Genomic DNA, 27,992 nt, shown 5'->3' with positions numbered 1-27,992 from the left:
GCGGATCTGCCTCAACTTCCCAGACAAAGTCCTTTTAAAGGCTCCTCTGGCTCCGCCCCCGCCCCCCCCGCGTGCATGCTCGTGCTCGAGACGGACTGTGCGCCATGCGTGAGTGCTGACGTAAGCGTCCTCCATTGAACCGCGGTTCCGCTGTGTCAGGGGCTTGCCCCGCGAAGCTGCCCGGCGCGGTAAGAGGGGTAAGGACTGCAGGTTCTCTTCGGATGGCGCCGGGGTCCCTGGGGCGCGGTTTGGTGAGGGGGGGGCGGGAATGGGTGGAGGAAACTGTCCTGAGAAATGCCTCCCTGTGCTTGGTCAGCTGTAGGAGAGGGACCACAACATCCAGGGTGCACTTGGTGCCGATTGGCGCATGTGCGGAAGTGACGCATGCTCTTCGAGACTGGGGGGCGGAGCCAACCGGGAACTGGGATGATCAGCTGACCCCGGAAGCTCTTCCCGGGGTCATTTTAGCCATCCCCCTGTTACTAGGCGTGGTCGTTTCTCGCTTCCAGGGTTTATTGGATTGGATATTTAGAGCAGGATGGGACCTCAGAGGCCTTCCAGCCTACTCCTGTCATTTAACTGATGAAGAAACTGAGGCCCAGCTTAGTGAAGGGGCGCACGTGGGTAGAAACCGGCAGAACTTGAACTCGAACCCAGGACCTCAGATTCCAAAGCTGGAGCCTGCTGTCTTTGGAGGAGGAGCCGCCTTGGGGAAAAGCTGTGGTTGCCGGATAGCTAGGCTTATAATAGTCACAGAAGAGGGCGTTTATGAAGCGCTTTACCAAGAGGTGCTGTTATCACCACCCCCATTTTACAGGTGGGGAACGGGCAGAGGTTAAGTGCCTTGCCCAGGGTCACGCAGCTAGTAAGTGTCCGGGGCAGAATTTGTTTTTTTTTGTTTTTGTTTTTTTCCGAGGCAATGAGGGTTAAATGACTTGCCCAGGGTCACACAGCTAGTAAATGTCAAGTGTCTGAGGCCAGATTTAAACTCATGTCCTCCTGAATCCAGGGCCTGTGCTTTATCCACTGCGCCACCTAGCTGCCCCTCCGGGGCAGGATTTGAACCGTGCACTGAACCACCCAGCTACCTATCTAGTTGACAGGGAACCAGTAATGACCCCTTTTGTTGGATTTAATCATTGGACTAGTTCTGGATTCTGGATTCGGCAGATTGCCCCCTAATCCAGCTCGCATCACCATCATTTCCCCAAGAACTGCATGAATAGCTTACCTCTGGAGATGATAAACATGCACCATTCTCCCTTGTCAAAGCAGCAGGGACTGGGTGCCAGGCTGCTGCTTGGGTGGCTTATATTATCTGGCAGGACTGATGGGTGCTTTGGTTTTGCTGAAATGCCGTTTGTTTGTTTTTAATAGGGGTGGGGTGGGGTACATTTAGAAACGAGTGGGGTGTGTACCCCATTCTCTCCACTCTCCCCATTCCTGCCTCTTTGCTTTTTGGCTTAGCTCCTCTTAGGGGGGGCCTTTCTGGATTCTGCCGTCCCCACTTTCCCTTCTCTATTTTCCTACATTTGAATCAGATCTTTACATAGGAGAAGTTTACAGTAAAGATTTCCCCCGCCCCACTTAGCTCTCTTCTAATTTTGGTTAAATTGATTTTGTTTGTGCAAAACCTTTTTAATTTAATGGAATCAAAATTGTCCATTTGACTTCTGGTGTAGTCCAAGGACTCTTTACCTGGGGGTTCAGTGGTCTTGGATGAGGGAAAATTGCATCTTTATTTTCACTAACTTGGTTTCTAATTTTTTCCATTTAAAAAATGCTCTGAGGAATCCATAGGTTTCACCAGACAGCAAAGGGGTCCATGATTTAAAAAAAAAAAGTTAATAACCCTTCATCTAGTTGACCCCCCCCCCTTTTTTAGCATCAGAGTGTTCTTGATATGCTTGTTCACCCCTCTGCTCTCCCTTACCCCCAAATCAGACACTTCCTTATAACAAAAGTTAAGCAAAAACAGTTTAGTGACTCTGCCTCAGAATGAAACCCTCATTGTGACCCCCCAAAATTAGCAAAAAGCGGGTGACCTTATCTCAGGATCCACGCACTGTCTGCCCTCCTCATCCCTTGTCTTTCCACCTAAGAGGGAGGTGTGTAGTTCACTCTGTCCTCTGGGGCTGCTTGTTCAGTGGTTCCCAGGCTGGCCTTTAGTCACCTTTTTCACTCACGTCCCAGCCCAGTGGATTCTCTGATGAGGGAGTTGAGCCCCAGAGAGAGGGCGCTGTGTGGGTGCCCGCCTGGCGCCCTGGATCCCCATCCACAGTGCTTCCTCCTCTGTCCTGGCCAGGGTTAGAGGAGTCAACCCGCAGCCAGGGAGCAGGGCTTCTTCCCTCCACTTATTGTGCAGCCTGATAAGGCTGCTGGCCCCAGGTGCAGGCTTGGATCTGTGCGCTCCAAAGGGGCCGAGGGCAGAGCTCGCCTCGACCCTGGATCTGCCCAGGGCTCTGCACACAGTCCAAAGCCTGGAGATGCCCAGCTGGAAGGGGCCGGAGGGGCCGTTTTCCCCAGCCCCCTACGGAAGCAGAGGCCCCGGGGCTCAGGTAGCAAGCGTCCCTGGTGGAATACAAGGCCAGCGCCTCTGACTTCCACCTGGCCACGTTGTACTTGGTAGAGGTTTGTTGAGCATTGGGTGGCATTAATGAACTGTCCTGCTTGGAGATTCCCCCTGGACCTCGTCTTGGTTTTGTAGTGCCTCCTGTGTGTAGTCTGGGTCCCATGAGGACCGGGTTCTAACCACTGAGCTTACTAGCCCAGCTCCTTTGTGCTTAGAGAAATTCTGGCCCACAGTAAGTTTAGACAAGAATTTCCCATCAGCCTGTGCAGCTGAAGGCTCTGTGACTCTGCTGAGTGGTAGTAAGTAAAAGGTCAGCAACGGCTTCTGTGGCCTTGGCCGCACGTTTTTGTTTTTTTTTTGGCGGGACAATGAGGGTTGAGTGACTTGCCCAGGATCACACAACTAATAAATGTCAAGTATCTGAGACCAGACTTGAACTCAGGTCCTCCTGAATCCAGGGCCGGTGCTTTATCCACTGTACCACCTAGCTGCCCCCTGGCTGCACGTTTCTTGCACGGCCTTGGTCACGTGCTTCTGCAGCCTTGGCTGCACGTTTCTCACACAGTCTTGCTGCTGCCCTTCCCTTTTTGATTGTCCTGGGTTCCCCTTTTAGGACGAAGCTTCCAGCCACCATGGTGCATGCATTCCTGATCCACACGCTGAGTAACCAGGCCACCGGGGATGTGGCGTTCTGCCGAGTGCTGTATTCACGAGTATTTGGGTCAGAGAGGTCACCAGATGACCCCCGGCCTCATGGGGCAGAGAGGGACCGGCTGCTCAGGAAGGAACAGCTGTTGGCTGTAGCAAGGTAAATGGAAGAGGCTGCTCAGGCCAGGTCTGGGGCCCAAACCACTCGACATTGTGGGAGGAGCACCTCACAGTGACAGAGCCCAGGGCCCGGGCAGGTAGGGAGTGCAAGAATCTTTGTGCCCACTTTATAGATGAAGAAACAGAGGCTCCAGCTCTGCCGGCTGCAGGTTCTGGGTTCTTTCCACTCCACACTTCTATCTTTTAGGACAAGTAGGAAGGTTAACCTGCCTGGAGAAAAACTAGACCCTGCTCCCCAGAGTCAGACAGAGACTTGGGGATTGTCCCGCGGCAGCCGAAGGCTTATTTATTTTTCATCTGGGCCACTGTAGCAGGTCCAAACTGTACTTAAAACCAGCTGGACCTCAGGGAGACCTGGGGTGGAAAGCTACCCTTGTAGGACAAACGGACCTTTTGTGGGGGTGGATGTGCCTCACCCTGCCCCGCCTCGCCCCCTCCGTCCTTTCATTAGGGTCCAGCCCCTGGGGTCATAGCTCCCAGCTCTAAGGGCCCCAGAACTTAGGGTGATGCTTCCTGCCCTCCTGGGAGGGCTGCTCCTGAAGGCCCCAGAGCTGGGCAGTGGTCTCCCCCGCTGGCCATCCAGAGTCCGGCACTGTGGTGCTGGGAAGGCCAGGGCCTGTGCCAGGCTGCCTCGACCCAGACCCTTGCTGACATGCCTGTGGACGTGAGCACACTGAGCAGAGGCAGAGCGAGGAGCACACCCTCGTGTTTGTTATGACAAAGACCCCCTCATTTTGGCCTTAAAAGAGCCCTCGGCGTCCATGGGGCTCATTCCTCCAATTCGACAGATGGAGAAACTGAGATCTGGGTGACCCAAGGGCCTGGTTCTGAGTTGCCAGCACCGGCAGCAGAGCTGGGCTCCAGCCCCAGCCTCCGGCCCAGAGCTGGGAGCTCTTGGCGCCCCACTCAGGCCCACGTTCAGGCCGGGTCAGACGGGGCGGTTTTGCTCCTCGCCCCATCCCTTGGGTCTGAGTTCTTTTCCTCCCCCAGACAGGCAGAGTCGGCGTGTAAGCTGCTGCAGCAAGCGTCAGGCCGGCCTCCCTCGGACCTCCTCCCCCAGGCCTCTGATGAGCCCATCCCCCTGCACGATGCTCCCTCGGGGGTCTTCCGCCTTCGACCTGGGGACCCCTTCCAGGAAGCCAAGGTTGTCGTGTGGCTTAGGGTCCTGTCCATAGGCTGTGCCTTGGTTTGTGAGCTTCATGAGAACCTGCCACTGGCCGAGAGCACCCTGCGTCTGCTCATGCGCCTGCTCTTGGATCACCTGAAGCTGCTGTCCTCGGGCAGCGACATTCTCCTCAGAGCAGACCGGATCGAGATCATCCTCAACCACTTCCTTCCGCAGGGCCAGCTGCTCTTTCTCAACGACCAGTTTGTTCAGGGATTGGAGAAAGAACTGAGTGCCAGCCTGCCCCGGTGAGGGCCGCCCAGGCTGGACACCTGAGGCCACGAGGGGACCCCGCTTGTCCGGCCACTTCTCTGAGTGTGGACTCTGCCGCTTGGCCCCTGACTCAGCGGGCCAAGTGTCTGCAGAATGTGACACAGCCCTGAGAGGCCCTATGGGACTGACCGCCGTGTCTGGTTTGTCAGAAGAAGCCCTGGACCTGAGATGCCCTAATTCTCGATTGCTGCCCACTCTGCCTCCGCAGGAGAGTCTTCCTCTCTGGTGCTCAGTGGCTCACAGCTCCATCCAGCTTGCTCCACTCCAGCCAGGGGATTGATTGGAGAGACCAAAGCCACCACCCAGTTCCCTCACTATCTCATGGATACAAACGCAGGTGCTCCCACAAGATGCTTGGGCTTCCTCCTTTTCTTTCTTTTTTGTTTTTTGGTAAGGCAATGGGGGTTAAGTGACTTGCCCAGGGTCACACAGCTAGTAAGTGTCAAGTGTCTGAGGCTGGATTTGAGCTCAGGTCCTCCTGATTTCAGGGCCAGTGCTTTATCCACTGTGCCACCTAGCTGCCCCTCTTCCTCCTTTTCTTTTTTTTTGTTTTTTTTTGTTTGTTTTTGTTTTTGTGGGGCAATGGGGGTTAAGTGACTTGCCCAGGGTCACACAGCTAGTAAGTGTCAAGTGTCTGAGGCTGGATTTGAACTCAGGTACTCCTGAATTCAGGGCCAGTGCTCTATCCACTGCGCCACCTAGCTGCCCCTCTTCCTCCTTTTCTAACCAGGCATCAGCGATGCCTTTTATGCCCTTCTCCCGTGCAGGTCATCATGGGTTTTCTATCCACCACATATCTGTGCATTGCTGGGAGTCACCCCACATTGTGGTCTTTGTGACAGTGCAGGGTTCTGGGACTGGAAGTTCTATGACAGTGCCAAGAGAACACTGGCATGCAGAAGGCAATAGGGCTGAGCATCCGTGTCATGCCTCCCAGCCCCTGGGGAAGTGCTCCCACGGGTGACTCCTTGCCCCCTTGGGTCATTGTCAGGCCATAGCGGGTAAGGTCTGGCCAATGGCAGAAGTGAGATGGGTTGGAAGCTGGTTTTTACCACTTGAGTCTGTGTAAGATTGTATTCTGTCCATGTTTACTCGTGCAGACATTGTCTTCTCAGATAAAATGTAATCTCCCTGAGGACAGGGCAGGGCTTCTTTCTTGTTTCTTGTTCCCAGTGGTTAGCTTAGTGTCTGGCACCTAGTGGTGCTTCAGAAATGTTTGTGGATTGATTGGGTGTCCTCAGGGAGGAACGGGATGCTCCTGCCCCTGGAGGGTCCTAGGCCTGGGCCTTAGGAGATCATCGAGGACCCTCCCTTTGTGACACTGTGGGCTTGATTTCACTGAAGGAGACACTGATTCTCACAGAGATGGGGGCACCTGCCCAGATTCAGCAGAGATGGCCCTCAAGAGCTGCTCCGGCCCCCAATTCCACATGCCTCCCCTCCTGTGCCCACAGCCAGTACTTTCCCATAGTGATCATGAGCCATCTTTGGTCCTCTCGAAGGGAATGGGGAGGAACATTAGCTTTCATAACTCGGCCTACTTGGAAAAGTGTGATTTTAGGTGTGGGCAGGGCAGCCTTCCCCCCCCCCCCCATAGTTCTCTGGAACTCGGCACTGATGTGCCAAGAATAGGAGCCGAGATCGGTGTGCAGCAGGCAGGTTCTGAGTGCAGAGGATTGGAGCCCGCAGGCCCCTTTTTAATCCCTAGTCTCTAACAGGGCACGGACCCTCCCCTTGTTCATCATTGGCTGATTACTTAAGGGTTACAACCTAAGCTTGAAAGCTAGCTAACCAGAACACAGTATTCTTAACCCTAATTTCCATTATTATTCTCTGAGTTCTTAGGTAATGGGGAGGTGACACAGGGACATTCCCTCAATCCTCCTGGGATAGGGCCTGGTTGAGGCCAGCTCAGGGATACTTGAACCACGTGATCTGTCTGCTGGAGGGAAGGGGGACTGAGACCTTTGTCCTCAAACAGGTCCGGAGGAATGTCATTTGAATGGTGGCGGTTATATCCTATTAAAAGGAAACCACGGCCTTTCCTCACAAGAAGGACTAAAGATGGGAGAAGAAAAGAGGCCCAGAGAGAGAGCAGGAAGAGCAAAGGTCCCCGCTGCCAAGGAAGCTTGTCCCACACTTGTTCACGCTGTGGCTCATCTTAGAGGCCCAGGTGCGGCCCTGGGTACCTGGAGCTTACCTCAAAGTGGCTTCTCTTGAAACTTAGGGGCCTGTGGGAGTGTCTCCTCTGGGGGGACCTGTGGCCAAAGCATGTGCCTGGGTCAGACAGTCCCAGGAGCAGCACCAGGTTTGGCCTGGCAGGTCCCAGGGCAGCACAGACGGTGCTGAGCTGAGCTTCCAGCTGGCGGTTTTCCAGCCTTTCGGGATGTGCCGCATTTGGCATCCCCGGCCAGCCTGGCCTTCTGGGACATGGGCCACCCCATGCCACACTGCCAGCAGGCCCAGGAGGAGACAAGAGAGCAGGCCGCGAAGCCCTTGGGATTGTGATGAGCTGTGGTGCTTGTTCAGGGACCTCGACCCTCTGGACCCAACCTGCTCCACTGGGTTTGGCGTCTGAAGTCAGGCTCTGCCACCCAGGACTCTGGATCTTGGGGTGATGGATAAGTGCTCTTTCCTTCCTTCTTTCTTTCTTTCTTTCTTTCTTTCTTTCTTTCTTTCTTTCCTTCTTTCCTTCCTTCCTTCCTTCCTTCCTTCCTTCCTTCCTTCCTTCCTTCCTTCCTTCCTTCCTTCCTTCCTTCCTTCCTTCCTTCCTTCCTTCCTTCCTTCCTTCCTCCCTCCCTCCCTCCCTCCCTCCCTCCCTCCCTCCCTCCCTCCCTTCTTTCCTTCCTTCCTTCCTTTCTTGGCCAAGGAAGGTTAAATATCTTGCCCAGGGTCACACAGCTAGTCAGTGTTAAGTGTCTGAAGCCAGATTTGAACTTGGGTCCTCCTGAATCCAGGGCTGGTGCTTTAGCCACTGCCCCACCTAGCTGCCCCCAACTTAGCCATCTCTTGAGGGCCACTAGGTGGATAGTAGGTAGAGTACTGCATGGGGATTCAGGAAGACCTGAGTTTGAATCCTGGCTCATACACTTAGCTGTGTGACCTTGGGCAAGTCATTTCACTTTCCTCACACTCCGTTTTCTCACTGATTCTCCTTCCACCTCTATGTCCAACCAGATGCCAAATCTCTTGCATCTGTTCCCTTCTCTCCCTTCACACAGCCACCATCCACCCACCCCTAATTTAGTTCCTCATTATTCTTGCCTGGACAATTGCGATAGCCTCCTCATTGGTTTTTCTGCCTTCAGCCTCCCCTCCTGTCCAGCCTCCACACTCCTTTGAGAATAACGTTCCTAAGATTTAGGTCCGACTGTGTCATTAACCTGCTGAATAAACTCAAGTGGCTCCCATTTCCTGATAGAGTAAAAAAATGAATGTCTTGCTTGTGTTTGAAAGCCCTTCACACCTTAGCCTCAGCTTAACCAGCTCCAGATTTCTTGAACATGATTCTAGAGGCATTCTAGATTCCAGCCCAACTGGCCTGCTGGCTCTTCCAGTGTGTGACATTCTTTCCACTTGCCTTTGTGCTGGCTCTCCATCCTTCAAGGCTGGCATGTCCCCTGCCCCTACCTCCACCCGGTTGGATCCCTGGCTGCCTTCAGAGCCTCAGTTCATGGGAGTCCTTCTACAAGAAGTCTCTCCAGACCCTCTCGGATGCACAGGCCCTTCCCCAGAAAATTGCTTGGTATCGTGTATTTCATTTCCACATAGATGTTCTCTCCCCTTTCCCACCCCAGTAGGTCTGCCAGTGTCAGTCTGAGTCTGAATCCCCAGTGACTGGCAGAGAATTCAACGAGATGCCAGGGAAAGTGTTCTGCAGACCTAAAGGGATGGATGAAATGCTGTCTGCTATTGTTACTAACAAGAACCGATTTGTCCATTCTTGGTCAGTGAGTGAACGGAGCCAGATGGGGACGGGCTGGAAATACCCAACCGAAGAGCGTGTCAGGTCCGCGCTGTCATGGAGAGCCCACGATTGCACCTGTGCTTGAGGAGTAGCATTGGTCATCTGTGTGAGGATGGCTTGGGGAGCGAAAGGCTTGAGGCAAGGAGACCAGTTAGGAGATTGTCACAGTAGGCTAAGGAAATGGGGACGGGGCCTAGCCTACGCGGTCACCCATCGCTTTCCCTCCCAGGGTTCCAGTTCCCTCTTCTAGAAAGTAAGGGGATTGGACCAGATGACCTGAGAGCCCCATCAGCTCCAGAGCTGGGATCTTCACCCACACCTCCCAGCACAGAGCTCAGATCCAGGCCTGTCTCCTCATTTCTCCAACTGGAGGTAACCATGCCACATCCTTCACCACTCCCCAAGTGGTTTTTTCCTCATGCGTAATGGAGTACAAAAAGACCATGACTTAAAAGTTGAGGATCAGGGTTTGGATAACAGGTCAGCTACCTGGAGTCAGGAAGACTCTTCTTCCTGAGTTCAAATCCAGCCTCAGACACTTCCTAGCTGTGTGACCCTGGCCAAGTCACTTCACCCTGTTTGCCTCAGTTTCCTCATCTGTAAAATGAGCTGGAGAAGGAAATGGCCAACCACCCCAGTATTTTTGCCAAGAAAACCCCAAATGGGCTCACAGGGAGGGGACACAACCCAAATCCCTGAACAACCACGATCTGCATCTCTGATTAATAAAAAGGGGTAGGGAAGATTTCCTGATTTCTAAGGTCTCTATTAGCTCTTCCATCCTTTGATCCTCTTGGTTTATTAAAATTTGGTTCTCAGGGTGGTCCATGGACCCTTTGGATCCCCTGAGGTCACAATTTTCATCATAATATGGAGATGTTATTTGCCTACTAAAACACTTCTCCCTGTCCAACAACATCTCTACGAGACTACATTCTCTTCATATACTTCAAGCAAAAGAATATCACAGTAGACCAAGTGATGCAGAAAAAGACAGGAGTCCTAACCATTCAGACAGACACGAAAGAGATTTGCAACAATAGGGAAAACAGTCACACTTCTCACTAAATCCTTCTTGTTTTGGAAAAGTTATTTTTCATAAGTGTCATTTGTATTCCCATGTAATGGGTTTAAAATGTATTTTTTTCCTTCCTGATATGGAAAGAAAATGAGGCAGCGGTGCAGTGACTTGCCCAGGGCCACACAGCCATGGCCAAGGTCTTCCAGACTGTGGGCCCAGCACTGTGCACTGAGGCATCACCTGGCGGCTTGAGGACCTTGGATGCTTAACTTGAGTTTTCCAGTGCATGTGTTTTGAACACGAACCTGAGCCAGGCGATTCCTTCCTTCCTACATTCCACAGAATGTGACAAAGCCCCTGTCCGTGGGCAGAGCTCAAGAGTACAACAGCCGGGGCAGCTAGGTGGTGCAGTGGATAAAGCACCGGCCCTGGATGCAGCAGGACCTGAGTTCAAATGCAGCCTCAGACACTTGACACTTACTAGCTGTGTGACCCTGGGCAAGTCACTTAACCCTCATTGCCCCGCAAAAAAAAATAAAGTACAACAGCCCCCGCCTTCCGGGAAGTCCTGGGCTCTTCTGTCAGGCTCACTTCTTCCCAGACCAGACCGTGCCCTTCTGGGCCTGCCTCTGCTGCACAGGGCTGGGCATACCCTGAACACAGATCGAGGTTTGCCCGTCCGTCCGCCCTTCTCAGAAATTTTCAGAGAGCAATGGGAGGATAATAAAGCTTCGGGGCGATCTCCCAAGTGCGGGTGCCCTCCCCCACCCCCACGCCGTGGTCTATGTTCCAATGCCCTCCTCCCCCGTGTTCTGTGTCCCCGCTCTTCCCCTCTGACATGCCATGGTTTGTGTTCCAGCCCGCGGGCTCCTTTCCCTGATTTTTGTCAAATCATTGCGGTCCTTCCCCCTCGCCCCCTTCCCCAGCTCCCTCGCCCCCTCCCTCCCCGGCCGGCTCGGGCTCCGCCCCCTCGCCTGGCCGGCCAATGGGCGGGCGCCGCGAGGGCGGGCGTGAGCCTCGGCCCCGCCCGCCGTCCCCGTCCTCCGGAGCCGCTGGGCTGCGGCGGCCGCCTCTGCCTCTTCTCCGAGCGGCCTCCGAGCCTGGGCCGCTGCGCCATCGCCGGCTTCCGCCGAGCCGGGACCGACCGGCCCCGGCCCCTGTCCGCAGGTAAGCAGTGCGGCGGCTCGGGGACCCCGCACCCCGCACCCCGCACCCCGCGGGCGGCCCCGGAGGTCAAGGTCAAGGGCGCAGCGGCGGGAGGGTGGAGGCGCCATCCCGCAGCTCCCCTCCCCCTTCGTGGGGGGGGGCATTCTCCCCCGCGCCCCCGCCTGTCGGGGCGGCCCTTCTAACCTTGACCGGGGTCCTTGGGTGGGGGTAGGGGGGCCTCGGGTGCAGCAGGTGGGACTGACCGTGTGGGGTTTGCACCGAGACGCGCGTGGGCCTGGAAGGGGCCTCCCCACCCGGACCCATCTCCCCCCTCCCTCTCCCGGGGCCGGGCCCCCGGGGGAGGCCGCCGGTGCCCCATCCTCGTGCCCCCGATGGGCACCTGCCCCCGATGGGCACGGCCAGTCTTGGTGCCGACCTCTGGGCGGATGCCGAGGACAGGGAGCCGTTTGTTTTCCTCCGTAACTTAGCGCCCGCTCCACCTGAGACCCCGGGGCGAGCTCTGCCAGCAGCCGGCCGGTGCCCTTCAGGGCTTACGGTGCCCTTCCCCGCCGGCCACCCCTTACAGACGAGGAAGCCAGGCTCCAGGTCCCGTGACCTTTCCCCACGGCCCCCTCCCCGCCCCAGAGAAATAGCAGGGCGGGCCCCCCTGACCCCCGGGGCCGGGAAGAGGAGCAGACTGCGGCTGCCCAAGGAGACCCGGGCAAAGGCCTCTCCTTTTGAAGCCGGTGTGCCCAGGCTGCGGCTTCTGCCAGGCCTTCCCGGGCCACAGGAGTCAGTCAGTTCTTCCCTTCCCATAGTCTGATAGAATAAATAGGATGATAACAAACTTGGAGGCCCGGATCCCTCCCCCTGACTAGCTGCATGTGCTCCATTCTCGAGCCTTGTGCCTTTTCTGCAGCCCCCTCCCCAAACACGCCCTTCTTCTGTCCATCTCCTCGGGCGGCCGAGGGGCCAATCTGATGTGCCAAGGACCCTGGGAACCTCAGGAGACTAGGCTTGGCCCCAAAGGGGTGCAGCACTAAGGGTGAGATTGTAAACTCCCAATCACATTTGTCCCTGTTTTCTCAGGCTGTTCTTATGGAAAGGGAATCAGGGATTAAATGATGCTCCAGTCAAGTGAGTTCAGAACCAGTTAAATGGCCAGGCACAAAGAAGAGTCATCACTGGGTCAGTGGAGAGTGGAAGGAGGTCACCAGTGGGTGAAGTGTCACAGGACAACATTTTTGTCATTGACTCGGATGAGGGGATAGATATCCGCATCAGATTTACAGATGACACAGCACAGGGAGGGATGGGTGGGGGGGGTGATAGCTGAGGGGGGGGGCGGTGTAGGCTAGAACATTAGACTCAAGTTAGGAAGGATAAATGCAAAGTTTTATACTAGGGTTCAAAAAGCAACAAGACAGGAAGGAGAGATGACCGGACAAGAGTTTAACTGCCAGAAAGTCAGGATGAGCCAACAGCCGAATAGGACTGGGGGGGGGGGGGGCGTCCCTGCTGGGACCACAGGGGAGTGTTGTGGTGGTCAAGGAGAGTGACTAAGATGGTGGTGAGTGAGGGTCATTCTGAGGACCTGGGCTCATCCTGTCAAGAGCAGACCTGGAGGATACCACCTGTGGAGCGGGGCTTCCCCAAGGGAAGAACTCAGAAGGGGAAAGAAGCATTTCTAAGTCTGATGTCAGGAAAACCATGCTAACAAGTGGAAGAGACCTTGTCCAGCCGGTGAAGGCTGACCCTTGACTGGATTCGTGCTCCGGTGTTGGTTGGACTAGGTGGCCTCTGAGGTTCCTTCCAACTCCGACATTCTGTAATTGGTTTGAAAGGGATCAGAGGTCATTTGGTCCATCCCTCTGCCTCCAAACCAGACTTCCCAGCCAACCAGGACAGCCTTGGATTGTGGAAGATCTTCGGGAGAAGAGAAGCCAGAGTCTCCCTGATGATCAGGCCTTAGTCACTGGAAAGGGGCAGCCTGGGTGTGGGTGTCCCACCAGTGTCCTTCAGCTGACTGCTGGGACCCCTCCCCTCTCGCCCTCCATCCTTCCAGACTCAGAAAGCCTCGTCTTCTGAAGAATCCTCCATCTCAGTCGGCATGGTCATCAGTGAAGGGCCACCACCCTGTCCTCAGCAGCTCTCCATAAGATCTCGAGTTTGAATCTGAAGGGAAGTTAGCTCAAGTCACCCAGCTCCCTACCCCACGATCCCCTGAGAGTCAGAGAATGGGCTTCCCCAGCTCACACAGATAGCAAGTGGCAGGGCCACTCTCCCTCCACATTCACCACACCACTGACCCCATTCTTTTCCCCTTCAGGACCATGGGGGTGGCCGAGGAGCGTACCGAGAATTATATCCGCAACCACCTCAGTCACTTCTTACGAGTCGATGTCTTGGAGTTACTGTCCCACCTGCCCTGCCTCACCCCCGCTGATCAGGTAGGTCAGATGATGTGAGGACGCTCCTACCCTCAGGGACACCTTTCTTGCCTCCCCTGCTCTCTCTCCCAAGCCTGTTCTGGGCTTGGACCCTGGCTCCCTCCCCCATCCTCCCCAGGGGCCCAAAGACTGCTGTCATCCCAGCTTGGGAAGGTGACCTCTCAGGCCAGAGCCAGAACCTGGCACAACCTCCTCTTCCAGGACAAGATCCGTGCCCACATCGAACGCTTCGGGAATCATGACAGCGTGTGGAAGCTCTTTGACCACCTCCGGAGGCGCTCAGCCTGGGTGACCTGCTTCATCACAGCCCTTCAGAAGTGCGAGCACATGGACCTCGCTGATGAGATTTCTAGGGAATATGCCTCCAACCAGACCCGTGAGTACCCTTCCTTCCTTCCCTGTGCAGCCAACAGAGCCACCCCTCCCCCCCCCCCGCCCCCCCCCCCCCCCCCGAACTGGTCTTGCTATAGCCCTTGTCCCTCCCGCCTGTGGCCCAGCACTTTCCCTCCTCTCTCCCCACCTCTGTGGGTGTAGGTGCGGTCTGTCTGTCTGGTCTACCTTTCTATCATCTGTCCCTGTTGATCATTCTGTCACACCCTTCTATCACATGCTATTTGTCTGTTTATCCTATTCATCCCACAAGCATCTATTAAACATCTGCTGTGTACCAGTCTTGACCACTAGGTGGCGTCAGAGTGGACCTGGAGTCAGGAAGACTCACCCTTCTGAGTTTACAACCAGCTTCAGACACTTAATAGCTGGGTGACCCAGGGCAAGTCACTCACCCTTTGTGCCTCAGTTTCCTCATCTGTCAGATGAGCTGGAGAAGGAAATGGCAAACCGCTCTGGTATCTCTGCCAAGAAAATGACCCAAATAGGGTCATGAAGAGTCTGATAGGATTAAAAAATGATTGAGGGGGCAGCTAGGTGGCGCAGTGGATAAAGCACTGGCCTTGGATTCAGGAGGACTTGAGTTCAAATCCAGCCTCAGACACTTGACACTTACTAGCTGTGTGACCCTGGGCAAGTCACTTAACCCCCACTGCCCTGCAAAAAAAACCCAGGGGCAGCTAGGTGGCACAGTGGATAAATTACTGGCCCTGGATTCAGGAGGACCTGAGTTCAAATTCGACCTCAGACACTTGACACTTCCTAGCTGTGTGACCCTGGGCAAGTCACTTAACCCTCATTGCCCTGCAAAAAAAAAGAAAAAAAATGATTGAACAACAAATGTACCAGACACTATAAAATCCCTGCCTTCGATGAGCTCAGGTTCTATTGGGAAAATCCAAGTGCAAAGACAAGTCAAGAGAAATAGATACAAAGTGACTTGGGTGGACCAGGAGCACCCTGGTGTGGAGGAGACTCCCTTGGACTGAATTTCTAAGGGAAACTTAGATCCCGGAAGGCAGAGGTGAGGAAGGTGGGCAGCAGGCAGAAGGGACAGCCCACGCAAAGGTGCCGAGGCTGGAGATGAGAGATCAGAGAAAAGGACCAATCAGGGCCCCTTGGCCCAGATGAGCCTGGAAGGGTCCGTGCCGTCCACCTTGTGAGCGACTTTCGTGCCAGACACAGGCATAGCTGGTGTGTGATCTGGGGGGCAGAGGGAGGCACTTAGAGAGCTAAGCCAGCCCCCCAGTTTTCTTTTTTTCTTTTCAGAGTGAAACAGGGCATTTGGTAGAACAGGTTGTGATGGCCGAGTTAGACTGCATGACCTTTGCACCCTTTTCAGCCTGACCTTACTGTAACCCCCCCTTGCCTCTTTGTCTCTGTTCTTCCCAACCTCCAGCAGGGTTCCAGAACCATCCCCGCAGCATCGCTGCCCCTGTTCCACCCAGTAACTCGGCCAGAAGGCAGCAGGAGCCCCAGGACCCTCGGCCAGTACCTTATGCTGGAGCCCCAGGGACCCATCCATCCGCCAGTGGGAGCCCATCCGTCCGAGCAACCGCTGCTTTGCCCGACACCACCTACAATGGCTACCCTGAAGAACTAGAGGGAGATGAGGCAAAAGACAGCCCCAGTGCCCCTGTCCAGGAGAGCCAACTGCCTGAGCGTCAGAGAGAGGTACGGCTTTCCCTTTCCCAGTTGGGATGACGGCTTCCAGTCTTCAGGGAGGGACCCCAGACCACGGAAGTGAGAGCTACTGCTCTTTGCTCTGCTCCCATCTTTCTGTGAAGAACAGAGCCCTTGGGGAGAGCACTTGGGAACCCACTACTGAGCCTCTTTAAAGCAGATGTGTTGTACAAGGTTAAGGGTACAATAGAAACCTCTGCTGTCAGGAGTGTTCTGTCTGGGAAGACTAGAAACAGTTCAAGAATAGTCTAAATGCTGGACTTGTACTCCAGACTCAGCTGAGGACGGTGGGTATTCAGAGAAGGGAGAGACAAGTAGGGCTTCGAATGATGGGAAATGATATCATCAGAGTGGCCGGGCTGGCCTGAACCTGGAAGGTCAGAAAGGTTGGGGAAAACTCATTCCCCACTGACTCCTGAAATGCTTGGGGGATGAGGTTCTTTTTCTTCTTTTTTTTAGTGTGGCAGTTGGGGTTAAGTGACTTGCCCAGGGTCACACAGCTAGTAAGTGTTAAGGGTCTGAGGCTAGATTTGAACTCAGGTCCTCCTGAATTCAGGGCCGGTGCTCTATCTACTGCACCACCTAGCTGCCCGAGGTTCACTTTTGTATCTACTAGGATAGCGTTAGACCAGACACCAGACTGACGTTTGGTTAAAGAGGTTAAGAGCCATCAATAAATGTTGGTCCCTGCAGTGTGGAGGACATAGAACTGGCATCTGGGGAAGGGGCTCTGGGCTGACATTGTGGTGTCTTTGCACGGCAGGGCCCAGGGCCTGCATGTATGTGACCACCCTCCCTACAGCATCCTGACGGTCAGTGTGCACATTTACACAGAGCTTGGCAGCTTCACCACAAAACTACTGGCTTGTAGCGCAAGTACTTCCCCCACTCTACAAATGAGGAAATTGACTCAGATGAAACGACTGGCCCGGAGCTGTCTAGCCAGTGTCCGAGTTGGGGCTCCCAGGTCCCAACTGCAAGTCAGGTGTATTGTTCAGCTTCTGAAAGGATCGGACTCATTGTTGATGTATTCCCTTTCTTAGGTCCCAGGGGCGGCCCTGAATCCTGCCCATTCTGGGGACACATCCAGGAACCCCCAGAGCTCTCTGGGATACCCTTATTTCTCAGCTCCTGCCCCCACAGTCCCTGGAAAGCACCACAAGGCAAGCGGAGGATCTGGGGACAGCCCCCCAGGTAAGCCAGCTCTTCAGTTCTGGAGGCTGGGACGCCATTGGGCAGACCCTGTCCTTTCCTCCAAATTGGGGGGATCCACCCTGAGTGACACACAGCCTTTATGGAAGGAGTAGCTCTGGGACGCTCCCAGAAAAGTTGAGCATGGCACCTCGTGGTTGGTACCCCCCATGATCTCCCTAGCAAGGATGCCGTCCTCCCTGTTAGCGTGGTGAGAATATGAGTATCTGTGTTACTCTGGCTGCATCCTGGGATTCTAGACTTGGGGCTGCAAGAGAGGGAGCCCCCTCATCCCACAGGAAATGTGCCCAGGGTCATCACATGTTAGGGAGTGGCAGAGCCACAGTCGGGCCCAGGTCCTCTGGCAGCAAACCCAGCATGCTCTGTACTGTTGTGGCCCATTCCATGTTGAAAGTGTCATTGGTGTGACTGTCTCAGCGGGATTGAGGAAAGCCGTGGGTCCTGCCTTAGACTAGCTGTTGGGCTCGGGGCTGGTGAAGAACCTCCTGGAGAGGCTGGTCAGGCTGAGCTATTAGGGTCTGCAGTCTCCTGCTTCTAAGGTTTGGGGCCTATTGCGACATCCAGGAGATTGTAGACAATGTCTGTGACAATGGGTCGTTTCCAGTGGTCAGGGTCTCCACGATATTGTAAGACCTTTCTTTGCAATGTGGGGGTTTCTGTCTCTCCATGAAAAATATGTAAGAAGAGGCACCAGCTGAGGCCTTCCTGCTAGTATTATCTGCTGAGTGTCATGATGGTGCTTAGCGCAGTGCCTGGCACAGAGGAGGCACTGAATGAAGGGCTAAGGACTGATCTGAGCCATTCCCTGAGTCATTCGAGTCAGACCACTGACTTGTTAGAGAAGAGATCCAGAACAGCCAAAAACCGTGTGAAAAAATGAAAACGAGAAAAATCTAAGCCTATGTAATGGAAACCAACTTCTTCATACAAGTTACTGAAACTGAAAAATGGGTAACAGGTAGAAGGAAGGAGAGCGACACCAATGACAATCATTTCATTCAGAAGTTTAACCAGCTTAGATCAGTCGCTATAACAAGGAGTCCAGATGAGCACAAAAGTGCCCAAGTTAGCAGACCCTTGGTGTACTTGCAGAGCCGAGAGAGAGAGAGACAAGGCAATAGCAAGTGGAGAATGTAAACTTTTAAAATTATACATTCCCATAACAGGCTTAGAACATAAAACCTGTAAAATCTTTAAAAAGTTGAGTAGAAACTGTGTCTCTCCACAAAGAAATAGAAAGTCAGTGGTTTAAAGAAGGCCTGTGAGTGGCACAGCTGTGCAGAGTCATTCCGCAGGCATTTGAAGATAAAAATGGCAGGATAAAACAGCTGCAGAAAACCGTCTAGCAGACTTCCCCCCGTGGGACCCTGGAGCCTCCACACTTGTGTGTGACTGTCTCAAATGTCTCGGCAGAGGGAGCAGAAACAGGCCTCAAAAGAACAATGGGAACAGCAGCTGCATTCGGCCAAGTGATCCTAGAGAAGGGGGCAGGATCACGAGGCGACCCAGGAGGTTTGGATGCCAAAGGTGTGGAGAAAACCTCCGACTTCATGAATGCCTCGGGCACACAGGCATATGTGAGAACAGGGGCAAGCATTTACTAAAGTAGCAGCTGTGTTCCAGGGAGTGGACTGAGGGCTCTACAGATATCGAACCTTACAACAGCCCTAGGAATGTGGGTGTTATTATCGTCTTCGTTTTACAGAAACTGAGGCAGACATTAAGTGACTTGCCCACCATCACATAGCTAGTAAGTGTCTGGCACTAGATTTGAACTTGGGTTTTCCTGGCCACTGGCCCAGTGTTCTATCCGCTGTGCCACCTTGCTGCAGTGTGTGTGTGTTTATGTACACACTGTGAATACACAATGTGTGTATACAATATGTAAGTGTGGAACATGTCTATATAGTGGTATAACTGTACACACTGATGTATACTATGCTTGTATGCACATATCATATATGTGTGTATGCATATGTTTCTGTGTGCGCTCGCCAAAGATTAGGGAACCCTAAGCAAGAAACTGAAGCCTCTCGGGACGCAGGTGTTGTTTTCCATACTGGTACTCTTTGAAGACAAGGCAGACAGAAGCGAAAGGCTGGGGAAGTAAACAGATGATAAGAAGATGCCCTCTGAGGATGGTATTTGGAATCCTGAACCATGGAGTAAAATACAGACTCCTGGCCAGGAATGGAGCGCGCCCGCCTGTGGTCATAAGGAATGGATTTTTGCAGTGTTTTGAAAGTCTGGTCTAAAGGGCTTTAAGATGAAAAGGATCCCAGAGGGAGAAAAGTGCCCAAGTGCCTCTGCCAGACTTGGCACCATAGAGAGGAGCTACGGTGGAGGCAGGAAGGAGGAGAGCAGTGAGACACCCAGGAGCTCACAGGAGACAGGGTCCAAGAAAGGAGCCGATGACGGCTCTCGGGTCCCCGGTGTCAGCACAAAGGTGCCCAGGGTCCAGGGAGCAGTCAAGGTGACAGAAAGGTCCTAAGCCAGGAGGCAGATCTGACCTTGTCCGTACCACAGATGGAGGGGGATGAAACCCATGCGATGACTTCAGTTGTGGAAGGCAGCACCTTATTCAGAAGAACCTCATTGGTAAAAGTGGTTGGGAAGGGTGGGTGTGTTATCTATTAAGAATCTAGTTGTTACGAATCCAAGAACCCGGGGCTTGGGGAGAGAAGTGTGGTAGAGGGCATTGGGATGACAATCAGCAGGGTGAGCAATAGAAGTAGATTTGACCTATCAGCCCGCCTCCGGGAAGAGGAAATAGATGAGGTCTTCAGGAAGTTGGTCACCACAGGGGCACTGAGACATGATGCAGTTAGTGATGAAAAGACTATGGCTGTCTGAGACATCTGGTGGAGATCTTTTTCCACCAAAAGCACCATGAAGGATTCTTTTTTGACTTCCTCAATGATCATTTCATTCTTCAAAAAGTGGAGAAATAATAAGCAAAAAGGGGAAATTTTATGTTGTATAGGATTCTCACTAATAGGGAAGAAGTGGTGGCACATTAAAGGGAAGTGACCATTCAGCAGGAGAGGAAAGCTGGAAGTAGACTGACTTGCATCCTAGTTTTCGGGGGATAAATTTCAAAGGGTTCAGAGGAAGGATGTATAGAAATCATGAACTACAATTCTGTAGGAAAAGTCAGCCCAGGAAGGATGGGACATACTCAAAATGAAAGTCTGAAGACACAAAGGGAAATAACTCCCAGTGTTTGAGATTTGACGGGGACCCCTAAGAAACTCGCCCACCACCTTAGATTTCAAGAGGACTGGCCCTGAAGATGGTAGCAAAGGCAGGTAACAAGAAGAATACGAGCGTGGCACAATTCCGTAACAATAATAGCAGAGCTGAAGTTCCCAGTGAGCTGAGACTGCTAAAGAAAGTCAAGGACAAAGGGGCAGCTAGGTGGTGCAGTGGATAAAGCACTGGCCCTGGATTCAGGAGTACCTGAGTTCAAATCCAGCCTCAGACACTTGACACTTACTTACTAGCTGTGTCACCCTGGGCAAATCACTTAACCCAATTGCCTCACCAAAAAAAGAAAGAAAGAAAGTGAAAGACAAGATGGTCAGAGTGAAGAAAAGCTAGCTTCTGGGTCAGGAAGACCCGGTCCAAGTCTGGCGTAAGTACCCTGTGATCCTGGGTAAGTCACTTAACCCCTTAGTGCTCCAGGAAGCTCCGCAAGCCTATAAGTTTCAGAGGAGGCAGCTCCAAACATTGGTGCATGGACTTTCCTCAGGAGGAATTCCCTATACTGATGGATTCACAAGTCAAGTCCAAATAAAGGGAAGAAAGTGGAGGGCGTAATGAAGCTCCTGCCCCATGGAATGAGAGAGAGAGAGGTGACCCAACTACTCTACTCTTTGCATCTGTTTCTCTGTCAAGGAGAATGGCCTTTGCATCGGGCTAGATGATAGCACCTTTGACGACGGGACAGACGGTTGTACGTCAGTGGTTTGATGTTGGAGATCTCCGATGGAGTGCCCAAGGATCTGTGCCTGACTCAGTACACCCCGGCATGTTCAGCGGTGCCTTGGGCACACCTGTGATGACGCAAAGCTAACACAACCGATGATGTGGGGCCTCAAGACAGGGACCAACAGGGATGAGGGAAAGCCCAGCATTCCAAGTACGAGATGGGGGTTGGGGGAGTGGGGTTATGCTTAGACAGTGGAAACAACAGGGAAGTTTTAGTGAATTATAAACTCAGCCCGAGTCAGCACTGGGAGGTGGCAAGAAGCTTGCAAAGCATCCCATCTGCCTCTGCTCGGCGGCGTCTGGGCAGGGTGGCCAGGGTGCAGAAGAAAAGACCAGGGGAACATCAAGGCTGTCTTTGGGTTTGTTTTTTCAAAACTGGGTCTTCCTTGTCTCGCCCCAGGCTGGAAGCTCAGTAGCCACCTGTAGGCCTCTTCCCATTCCGATCAGCATGGGCGCTTTAACCTGCGCCATCTCTCTTTCTTTTTTTTAGTGAGGCAGTTGGGGTTAAGTGACTTGCCCAGGGTCACACAACTAGTAAGTGTCACATGTCTGAGGCTGGATTTGAACTCAGGTCCTCCTGACTCCAGGGCCGGTGCTCTATTCACTGTGCCACCTAGCTGTCCCTGCGCCATCTCTTCTGACCCAAGCTGGTCAGCCCTTCTCAGAGACCCTCCTTCCTCTTCCCTCCCCTCCAAGGGCTCACCTATTGGTGCTGGGCTTGGAATTCCCAGTGGGCGTCGGCTTAGCTCACTGCAGCTCAGAACTGCCAGGCTCAAGAGTAGGAGGGGTTGCAGGTGTTGGCCACCGTGCTGGACATGAGAGCCATCTTGGAGTGGATGACAGGCGGGCTGGCCCCAGAGGGCAGAGCCGGGGGCGGTCCTCGAGCTGACCACAAGCTGGGCACGTCACTGGGAGGGATTCCCTTCCGGGCACAGTTAGGAGCCGGACAGGCGGGTTCCGAAGTTCTCATACAGCTTTCGAAGCCAGTGGACATTTGTAAGGACCAGTACGGGGGTGGCATTAGGGGTGGCCGTCTGCCGTCCTTGTGGCCAGCCCTCAAGGAGCTGGGCTGGTTAGGCCTCTGAAGCCAGCACCATGGGCGTGAGCTGCCTGCCCCTCACCCCAGTGGAGTCACCCCAGATCCTCTTCCCAGTCAGGGAGCATTTCTCAAGGGACTGTCGTGCAAATGGGGGTTCTCGAAGGGCAAGAGGGCGGAGGGATCTTCTGGGGTGAGAGGGCAGCTGGGAAATGGTGGTGACGTCCAGGGAGGGAGGTCACCGGCCAGAGGAGGAGGGGGTGCCTAGAGGCCGAGGTGAGGCTGACCGTGGTCACAAGTCTCACGCGTTTGTGTTTCCGCCGCCAGCTGCCACCTCTCTCCCAACATCTCCCAGAGGCCCCATCTCTCCGTCTGTTTCCTTCGTGTCCCGTTCCGCTAAGAAGGAGAGCCCAACCTCTGGAGCCCCATCACTTCCTTCACATGGAGCCTCCTCCTCGCCCTCACACCGTGCCACAGCGGCTGCCCCTCCCCCCCAAGCCAGTGGAGAGCCCAGCACCAGGATCCCAGGGCCCCCAAAGGTAGGCTCACCCCCTGCACCAATAAGAACACCCTGGGACAGGTGCCCCAGGGGATTCTTTAAGGATCTGTGAAGGGCAGGGGGGGCCCAGACTTCTGCCTCCTGCAGAGCCACCAGGGTGGATGGTCCTTCAGGGATTTCTCTAAGCCCTTCCTAACCCTGCCCCCTCCCCCGTGGTCAGCGCTGCTGGGATGTGGCTGAGCCCTGGCTCCCTGCAGCATTCTGGCGCCGGGGCTTGGGCAACAAGGTTGGGCGGCAGGCCCGGGCCTGGCCCTTCCTCTGCCGACCCGACACGGCCCCTTTGCCTCAAGTGTGCAGAGCTTTGGGGGAGCGCTCAGCAAGTGTGGCCCCACACACTCGCTGAGTCTTGGGCAGGAAGGACTGGGACGGACTTTGTCCCTGCCAGTTCCTGACTTTCGGCACAGGATCCAAGTACCAGAAGCCCGGGCAGGGGCGGGGGGCGGGGGGCGGGCATACACCAAAGAGACCCCCATTGGGCCTGGGGCTGGATGCTTTTCCTGTTTCCACCCACATGTCCTCCTGCCCTCCCCCAGTGACTTTGCTACAGTTTCCAAGAGGGTCTGATGACAGGCTGGAGGCTGGGTTAGTTAGGGGGGCCCTCCAAGCCCCCCCCCATTAGGCGATGCCCAGCCCGGCATCCCACTGACAGCCCAGATTCTGTTTTCCTGCAGGTGCGGCCAGCCGGCTCTCCCCACCCTGCTCCACCTCCCCAGGTGTCCCCTGGGCCAGCTCCCTCAGGGCAGGCACCCCCTCCCCATGTGGAAGAGGTGGAGATAAGCAAGCCCGGGGTGCTTCAGTCACATGATGGGGAGCCCTACTCCGGCGGCTCAGATCGCCTGATCATCAGCAACCCCTCCGGGAGCGTGGGGTCCCTCCACATCAGTTCTGAGAATCTCCCGGAGGAGAACGACTACTTGTCGATCCACACTGTGCCTTGCCGTGGTCCCCTCGGCCAGCCCGGGGGCTCAGAGAGCCCCTCCTTGGGGACCTTTGAGGTCCGTGTTCATGAGAGGCCCAGCGAGGACCTCCTGGGAAGCAGCCCTGCATCGGCCCAGACACCCAGCCCTGCGGCCCAGCCTGGAAGGGTTCCCGCTGGCGACGGCTCCTGGGGTGTGTGGCTGGGGTCCACTGTGGCCGTGGTGCTCTTTTCTGTGGCCTTGGCCGTCATTTACAAGCGCGGCCAAAAATAAGGGGTCTAACGGGACCCCTCCCTCCCTCCCTCCCTCCCCCTCCAGTGTCACGGCTTGTTGGCAGCCCCCCATCTGGGGGCAGGGAAGAGGAGTAGGTGTAGGCTGCGTTGTGGAGAGAGGCCTCCTGTGTTTGTGGGGTCCTCTGGTGGAGCTGGCCCCTAGGGCCGGGATGCCCACGGACCTCCTCGGTAAGGAGGGGGTCAGATGAGAGGCCAGGTAAGGGCCCCAGGCCTGGAGAGCTCTGAACACAGTCTGCATCCCCTCCCCTTGTCCCTCTCCACGTGCTTTGTGCCGAGTTGTAGCTTCTGCGGTAGGGATGGGCAGCGGGCAGCAGCCCCGCTCTCCCCTGGTCCTGGGACGGACACAATTTAGGGAGACAGGGATTTAGGAAGCCTGTCAATGTCAAGCTCTAACCACTCATTTATCCAGCTCCGTCCCCGACTAGTGGAGGAGGCAGATGGGATGACCTCATCTCAGGCCTGGGGTTCTTGTAGATGGACCCAGTACAGCCCTCAGAGCCATGGGCTGCCTTGGGAGGTAGTGACTTGCCTGGCACCGAAGGTGTCTCAGCACAGTCCGAATCACTGTCTCCTAAGCGGATCTGTGAGGCCCTCTGCGGCCACCTCCTCCCCACCCCGCGCTCTGTTAAGACCCCCTGTGCTAGGCCTGCCGAGGAAGCAAGAGCGGGTAGATCCTGTTCCTGAGAATAGGCTCATGGGAAGCAGAGAATGTGTCAGGCCTTGGCCGAGTTGTCAAGCCTGTGCACGGGCCCCGGCCAACAGTGAAGCTGAGGGGGCCCAGCCCCTCTCCCTGTGCCTTCCCGAGGCGGCCTCATGTGGCCAGGGTGGGAGCCCAGCCTCGGAGCTGGCCTCGGGCCGTGGGGCTTTCTCTGCGGCTGCTTTCAGGCTGGCATCTGCCTAAGCTTCACAAGGCCCAAACCCGGGCGTCATCCGGCTCTTTCCCCCACTCCATGTCATCACCAACTCCTCACCATCCCATTCATTCATAAGTGGTTTGTGCCCATCTTCCTCTCTTCCTTGTCCCATTGCCGCTGACACGTGGTAGAAAGGCCATTGGATAGGGAATGAGAAGTCTTGGGTTCAAATCCTGGCTCAGCTGCTTTTCTGTCTCCTTGAGCAGGCCTTCCTCTGAGCCTCAGTTTCTTCAGATATCAAATTGGGGTGGCTTGGGACCCAAGCAGGGGTTAGCTGGCCTCCAGCCCATGCCAGGGCACTCAGAGCCTCTGATGTCATTGCCCCCCGCCTCCCCCAGGTGGCCACAGCCCTGGCGCCTGTGGGATCCGATCCAGCTAATCTGGCATTGAGAGCCAGCACCCTCTCCTAGGAGGGTTCCAGGGGTCCCACTGAACTATCTCCCCTGCCTCTGACCCATCACATCTTAGCTCTAACCTCCATGGGACGGAACCACCAGGTCCAGGACGCCCAAGGCCATGGGGGCAGTGAGGACTGGAGTTGGAGGGTCCAGACAAAGCCAGTCCCTGCCCTCGGGCTGGCTCTAAGGCCTTGCGCCATACTTGCTCCTTCCAGGAAGTCAGCCTTGAGCCGGGCACACTGAGCCCTGGCTGGCATGTGTGTGCCTTTTATCCGATCAGACAGTCCCTCCAGAGCAGGGGCCGGGTCACTCCCCACTGGTGCTCACTGGTAGAGAAATGAAGGCACGACCCTATTTTGAGGGGGTGAAAAACCACTCTGGAGGGGGAGGACAGAGAGGAAAGCTGGGCCTTGGGAGGAGGGTCCCTGTTGTCTTCCTGAGCTGCCCCCGCCCCCCAGCTGCAGCCCCCTTACAGACCCTCCCCCAGTCACTGTGGAGTTGGGCGTGCTTGCTCCAGCCCACCCGAGGGGACGCCCTGGGTCGGGCGCGCTCCTTTGGCTGGCTTCGCGGGCCAGTTAGCTGTCCCCAGTCTTCTGTCCTTCCCCTACAACGCACTTAAATCCAGTACCTTTAGGGGAGGTTGTTGGCAGCATTGGCTTGTGTCCGTGCCACAGACACCTGGCACCTTATCCCAGGACCCTGCTCTTCTGGGTCCATTTCCCCACACATTTGGTGGAGAGGTTGGGCCGAGAAGAGTTGGGTGACCTTGAGCCCACCATCGCCCCCTCCCCCCCCCCAACCCTGTGATTGCTCAGTATCTACAATAAAGCTGTTTGGAGAAATTGACAGCAAGGGGTGACACTCACTGGCTGCCAGGACCTCACACCCCCTGGGGAGGGGGCGGGGTGAGTTAGGCACAGCCCTTCCTGAAGGCTGCAGATGGACAAGGCCTACAGAGGCCCCTGGAAGGAGAGGGTGGGCGTTATCAGCGCCCACTTTGGAGAGCTTCTTTATCCCCTCACTTCCTACACTTGCATCAGCCTTGAGTTCTGAGCCACCAGAGACTTCCACAGAAACAGCAAGGGGGTGGTCTGGTCCTTTGATCCCTGTCTCCATTAGGAGTTGAGGCCTAGGTTATGGCATGGATGGATCCTCAGGATATTCTCTGGGCCTGCCTTCCCATTTTACAAATGAAGAAACTGAGGCACAGCAGTGCAGTGACTTAGCCATGGTCACACCAAACGCTCTTCCCACAGTACCGCACGGGGTGAGGACATTTAGTGGAAGCAGATGGCTTTGGAGTCACGACCCAGAGTCAAACCCCGTCTTTGTGCCTTAGTCCGGCTTATCTGTGCCTCAGCTCCCGCATCCCAGATCCGAGAATCGGGAGTTGCTTTGCAGCGCTCATGTTCCTCCCCATTCTCAGTCACCTCGCGTGAGAGATGTCAAGCCCGCCCTAGGCACCAGTGCCTGGCACACTGGGCATTCCATAAATGCGGATTCCTTCTCCCCTTCATCCATCCTGTCTTCACACTCATCCTCAGCACCCAGCATTCCCTCCATTTCCATGTCCATGCATCCCCCTTCAACTCCGGAAAAAGCTTATTATCGCCCAGGAAAGTGTTCCCAAGAAGCCAGGCTCTGAGGGTCCAGTCTAGGACCTCAGCCCGGCCTCCCCCACACGCCCCCCCCAACCTCCGAAAAGGCCACGAGGGTTTTGGGCGGGGAGGGGGCGGCAGGGTTGCTTTTGTTGCTGTTTCTGAACCCTGTCCATGCGTCAGGGAAGAGGGGGTGCTGCGGCACGCTAGAGAAAGCAGGCGGGGCCCCCCACTGCCCCCCTCTCCTCGCACCTTCGTAGGCCAAGGCCTCCCGCCTCTCTTCTAGAGCCGAGATCCCCGGACCGGGCAGTGTCCAGCCCACCCCCTGTTGCATGTCGAGGGAGGCCCCGCCCTCCTGGGGGCCCTGACGGAAGGTGGGGGGAGCGGGGCGGGGCTGGATTCCTGGAGCTGGTGGGTGGCCGGACTGCAGAGGAGGAGGGACTGGGTGCGGTTCGCATTACAAAGGAATTCCCTGCGGGGTCCCCTAAGTGAGGCTCGGCCGGCCCCAGCCCTGGGACGCCCGGACTGCGAGGCAGCCCTCCACTCTGCGAGCATCCCGCGGCTGCCCCCGCGAGGCTGCGGAAAGCGAGGCTGGCCCGCACTGCGGGAGGCTGCGCTCCGCCTGGATGCGGGGCGGGGCGGGGCGGGGCCGGAGCCTCCCCCGCTCCCCCCCCTCGCGGGCAGGGGGCAGGCGCCGGCCCGGGCCAATGAGCGGGGCTGCCCGCCTGAGTGACGGCAGCCCCCCGCCCCTGGCCCGCAGTCAAGCGCTGCCTCCGCCCCCTCTCTGTCCAGCTCTCTTCCCTTCGCCTCCCCTTTTCCTCGCTGCTTCCTCTCCATCGGCATCTCCCTGCCTTGGCTCCGGGTCCTGCTCTGCCGCCCTCTCCCCTCCGGGCTCGGCCTCGTGGGCCTCGCTCCCGGCTCCTTCCCTACTCCCTCCCTTCTTTCCTCCTCCTCTCCATCCTCCCTTTTTTCTTCCCTTCTTTCCTTCCCTCTCTCCGCTGCTGACCCTTTCCCCAGTCTGTTCATTCATTGTCCCCCTAGCATCTGCATGCTGCCTCACCTGTCTCCCTTCCTGGCCTCCGTCTGGGGGGGGGGGGGCTTCCCTGCCTCGCTCCCTCTGTCTCTTCACCCTCCTCCCCTCCTCCCTTCCATCATCCTCGCCTTGGATTTCGGTGGTCTCTCCTGCCCCACCCCCACCCTCCTGCTGCTTTCTCCACGCTGCCGCCGGGGGAATCGGGGAAGGGGCTTGGATCCCAGCTCTGAGGGGGCTCCTGCTAGGGTAAGTCACATTGCCTGGGGTGGGGAAGTAGAGGGGGATGGAGGGGGAAAGGCTTCAGAAATCCGAGAACCTCCGCCCTTTGCCAATCTGAATTTCTAGAAGCTTCTTGACGGAGGAGGGGGTCAGCGGAGGGGGGAAGGGGCCCTCCTGACCTAGGACTTGGCATCTGTGGCTCCCCAGGGCGTCCATCCCTGGGGTCTGGGGGCTGCAAAAACCAGATGCCAAAGCTCCTTGGTAACTGGTGACGCCACTGGTGACGCACGCAGTTAACTCCTTGTTGTCCCGACCAGAGGCGCGGGCG

At 55.7% G+C, this 27,992-nt stretch overlaps 2 protein-coding genes across 6 annotated transcripts; both read left to right on the top strand.

Moving 5' to 3' along the window:
• The first annotated feature begins 109 nt into the window (after positions 1-109).
• AP5S1 (adaptor related protein complex 5 subunit sigma 1) lies at positions 110-7,546 on the top strand. Of its 4 annotated transcripts, XR_006354889.1 has the most exons (4): positions 146-188; positions 3,186-3,380; positions 4,391-5,175; positions 6,820-7,546. XR_006354889.1 is itself a non-coding variant. In XM_043985871.1 (3 exons), exons 2-3 carry the CDS (start codon positions 3,205-3,207, stop codon positions 4,815-4,817), a joined length of 603 nt encoding a protein of 200 aa, XP_043841806.1. In that variant the 5' UTR covers positions 110-197; positions 3,186-3,204; the 3' UTR covers positions 4,818-5,298. The 4 variants fall into 4 exon arrangements, 3 of the variants coding, with proteins under 3 accessions (XP_043841806.1, XP_043841805.1, XP_043841807.1); XM_043985871.1 differs by lacking the exon at positions 6,820-7,546 and having other exon boundaries at positions 110-197; positions 4,391-5,298; XM_043985870.1 differs by lacking the exon at positions 6,820-7,546 and having other exon boundaries at positions 4,391-5,298.
• A 3,320-nt stretch (positions 7,547-10,866) lies between these two features.
• MAVS (mitochondrial antiviral signaling protein) lies at positions 10,867-25,660 on the top strand. Of its 2 annotated transcripts, none has more exons than XM_043984264.1 (7): positions 10,867-10,993; positions 13,302-13,422; positions 13,624-13,798; positions 15,215-15,486; positions 16,539-16,689; positions 22,061-22,272; positions 22,964-25,660. In XM_043984264.1, exons 2-7 carry the CDS (start codon positions 13,306-13,308, stop codon positions 23,480-23,482), a joined length of 1,446 nt encoding a protein of 481 aa, XP_043840199.1. In that variant the 5' UTR covers positions 10,867-10,993; positions 13,302-13,305; the 3' UTR covers positions 23,483-25,660. The 2 variants fall into 2 exon arrangements, with proteins under 2 accessions (XP_043840199.1, XP_043840198.1); XM_043984263.1 differs by having other exon boundaries at positions 15,212-15,486.
• The last annotated feature ends 2,332 nt before the right edge of the window (positions 25,661-27,992 follow it).

The sequence above is a fragment of the Dromiciops gliroides genome, chromosome 2, assembly GCF_019393635.1.
Source record: "Dromiciops gliroides isolate mDroGli1 chromosome 2, mDroGli1.pri, whole genome shotgun sequence".
NCBI lineage: Eukaryota > Metazoa > Chordata > Mammalia > Microbiotheria > Microbiotheriidae > Dromiciops > Dromiciops gliroides.
The sequence above is the reverse complement of the archived record's forward strand: the minus strand, read 5'-3'. Positions and strand labels throughout refer to the sequence as shown.

Bases quoted from the DNA above. Each gene is read 5' to 3' on its own strand.
- AP5S1 (XM_043985871.1), top strand. From the start codon at position 3,205: ATGGTGCATGCATTCCTGATCCACACGCTGAGTAACCAGGCCACCGGG. The intron at 3,381-4,390 runs GTAAATGGAAGA...TTCCTCCCCCAG, and splicing joins CAGCTGTTGGCTGTAGCAAG to ACAGGCAGAGTCGGCGTGTA.
- MAVS (XM_043984263.1), top strand. From the start codon at position 13,306: ATGGGGGTGGCCGAGGAGCGTACCGAGAATTATATCCGCAACCACCTC. The intron at 13,423-13,623 runs GTAGGTCAGATG...CTCCTCTTCCAG, and splicing joins GCCTCACCCCCGCTGATCAG to GACAAGATCCGTGCCCACAT. The intron at 16,690-22,060 runs GTAAGCCAGCTC...TTCCGCCGCCAG, and splicing joins ATCTGGGGACAGCCCCCCAG to CTGCCACCTCTCTCCCAACA.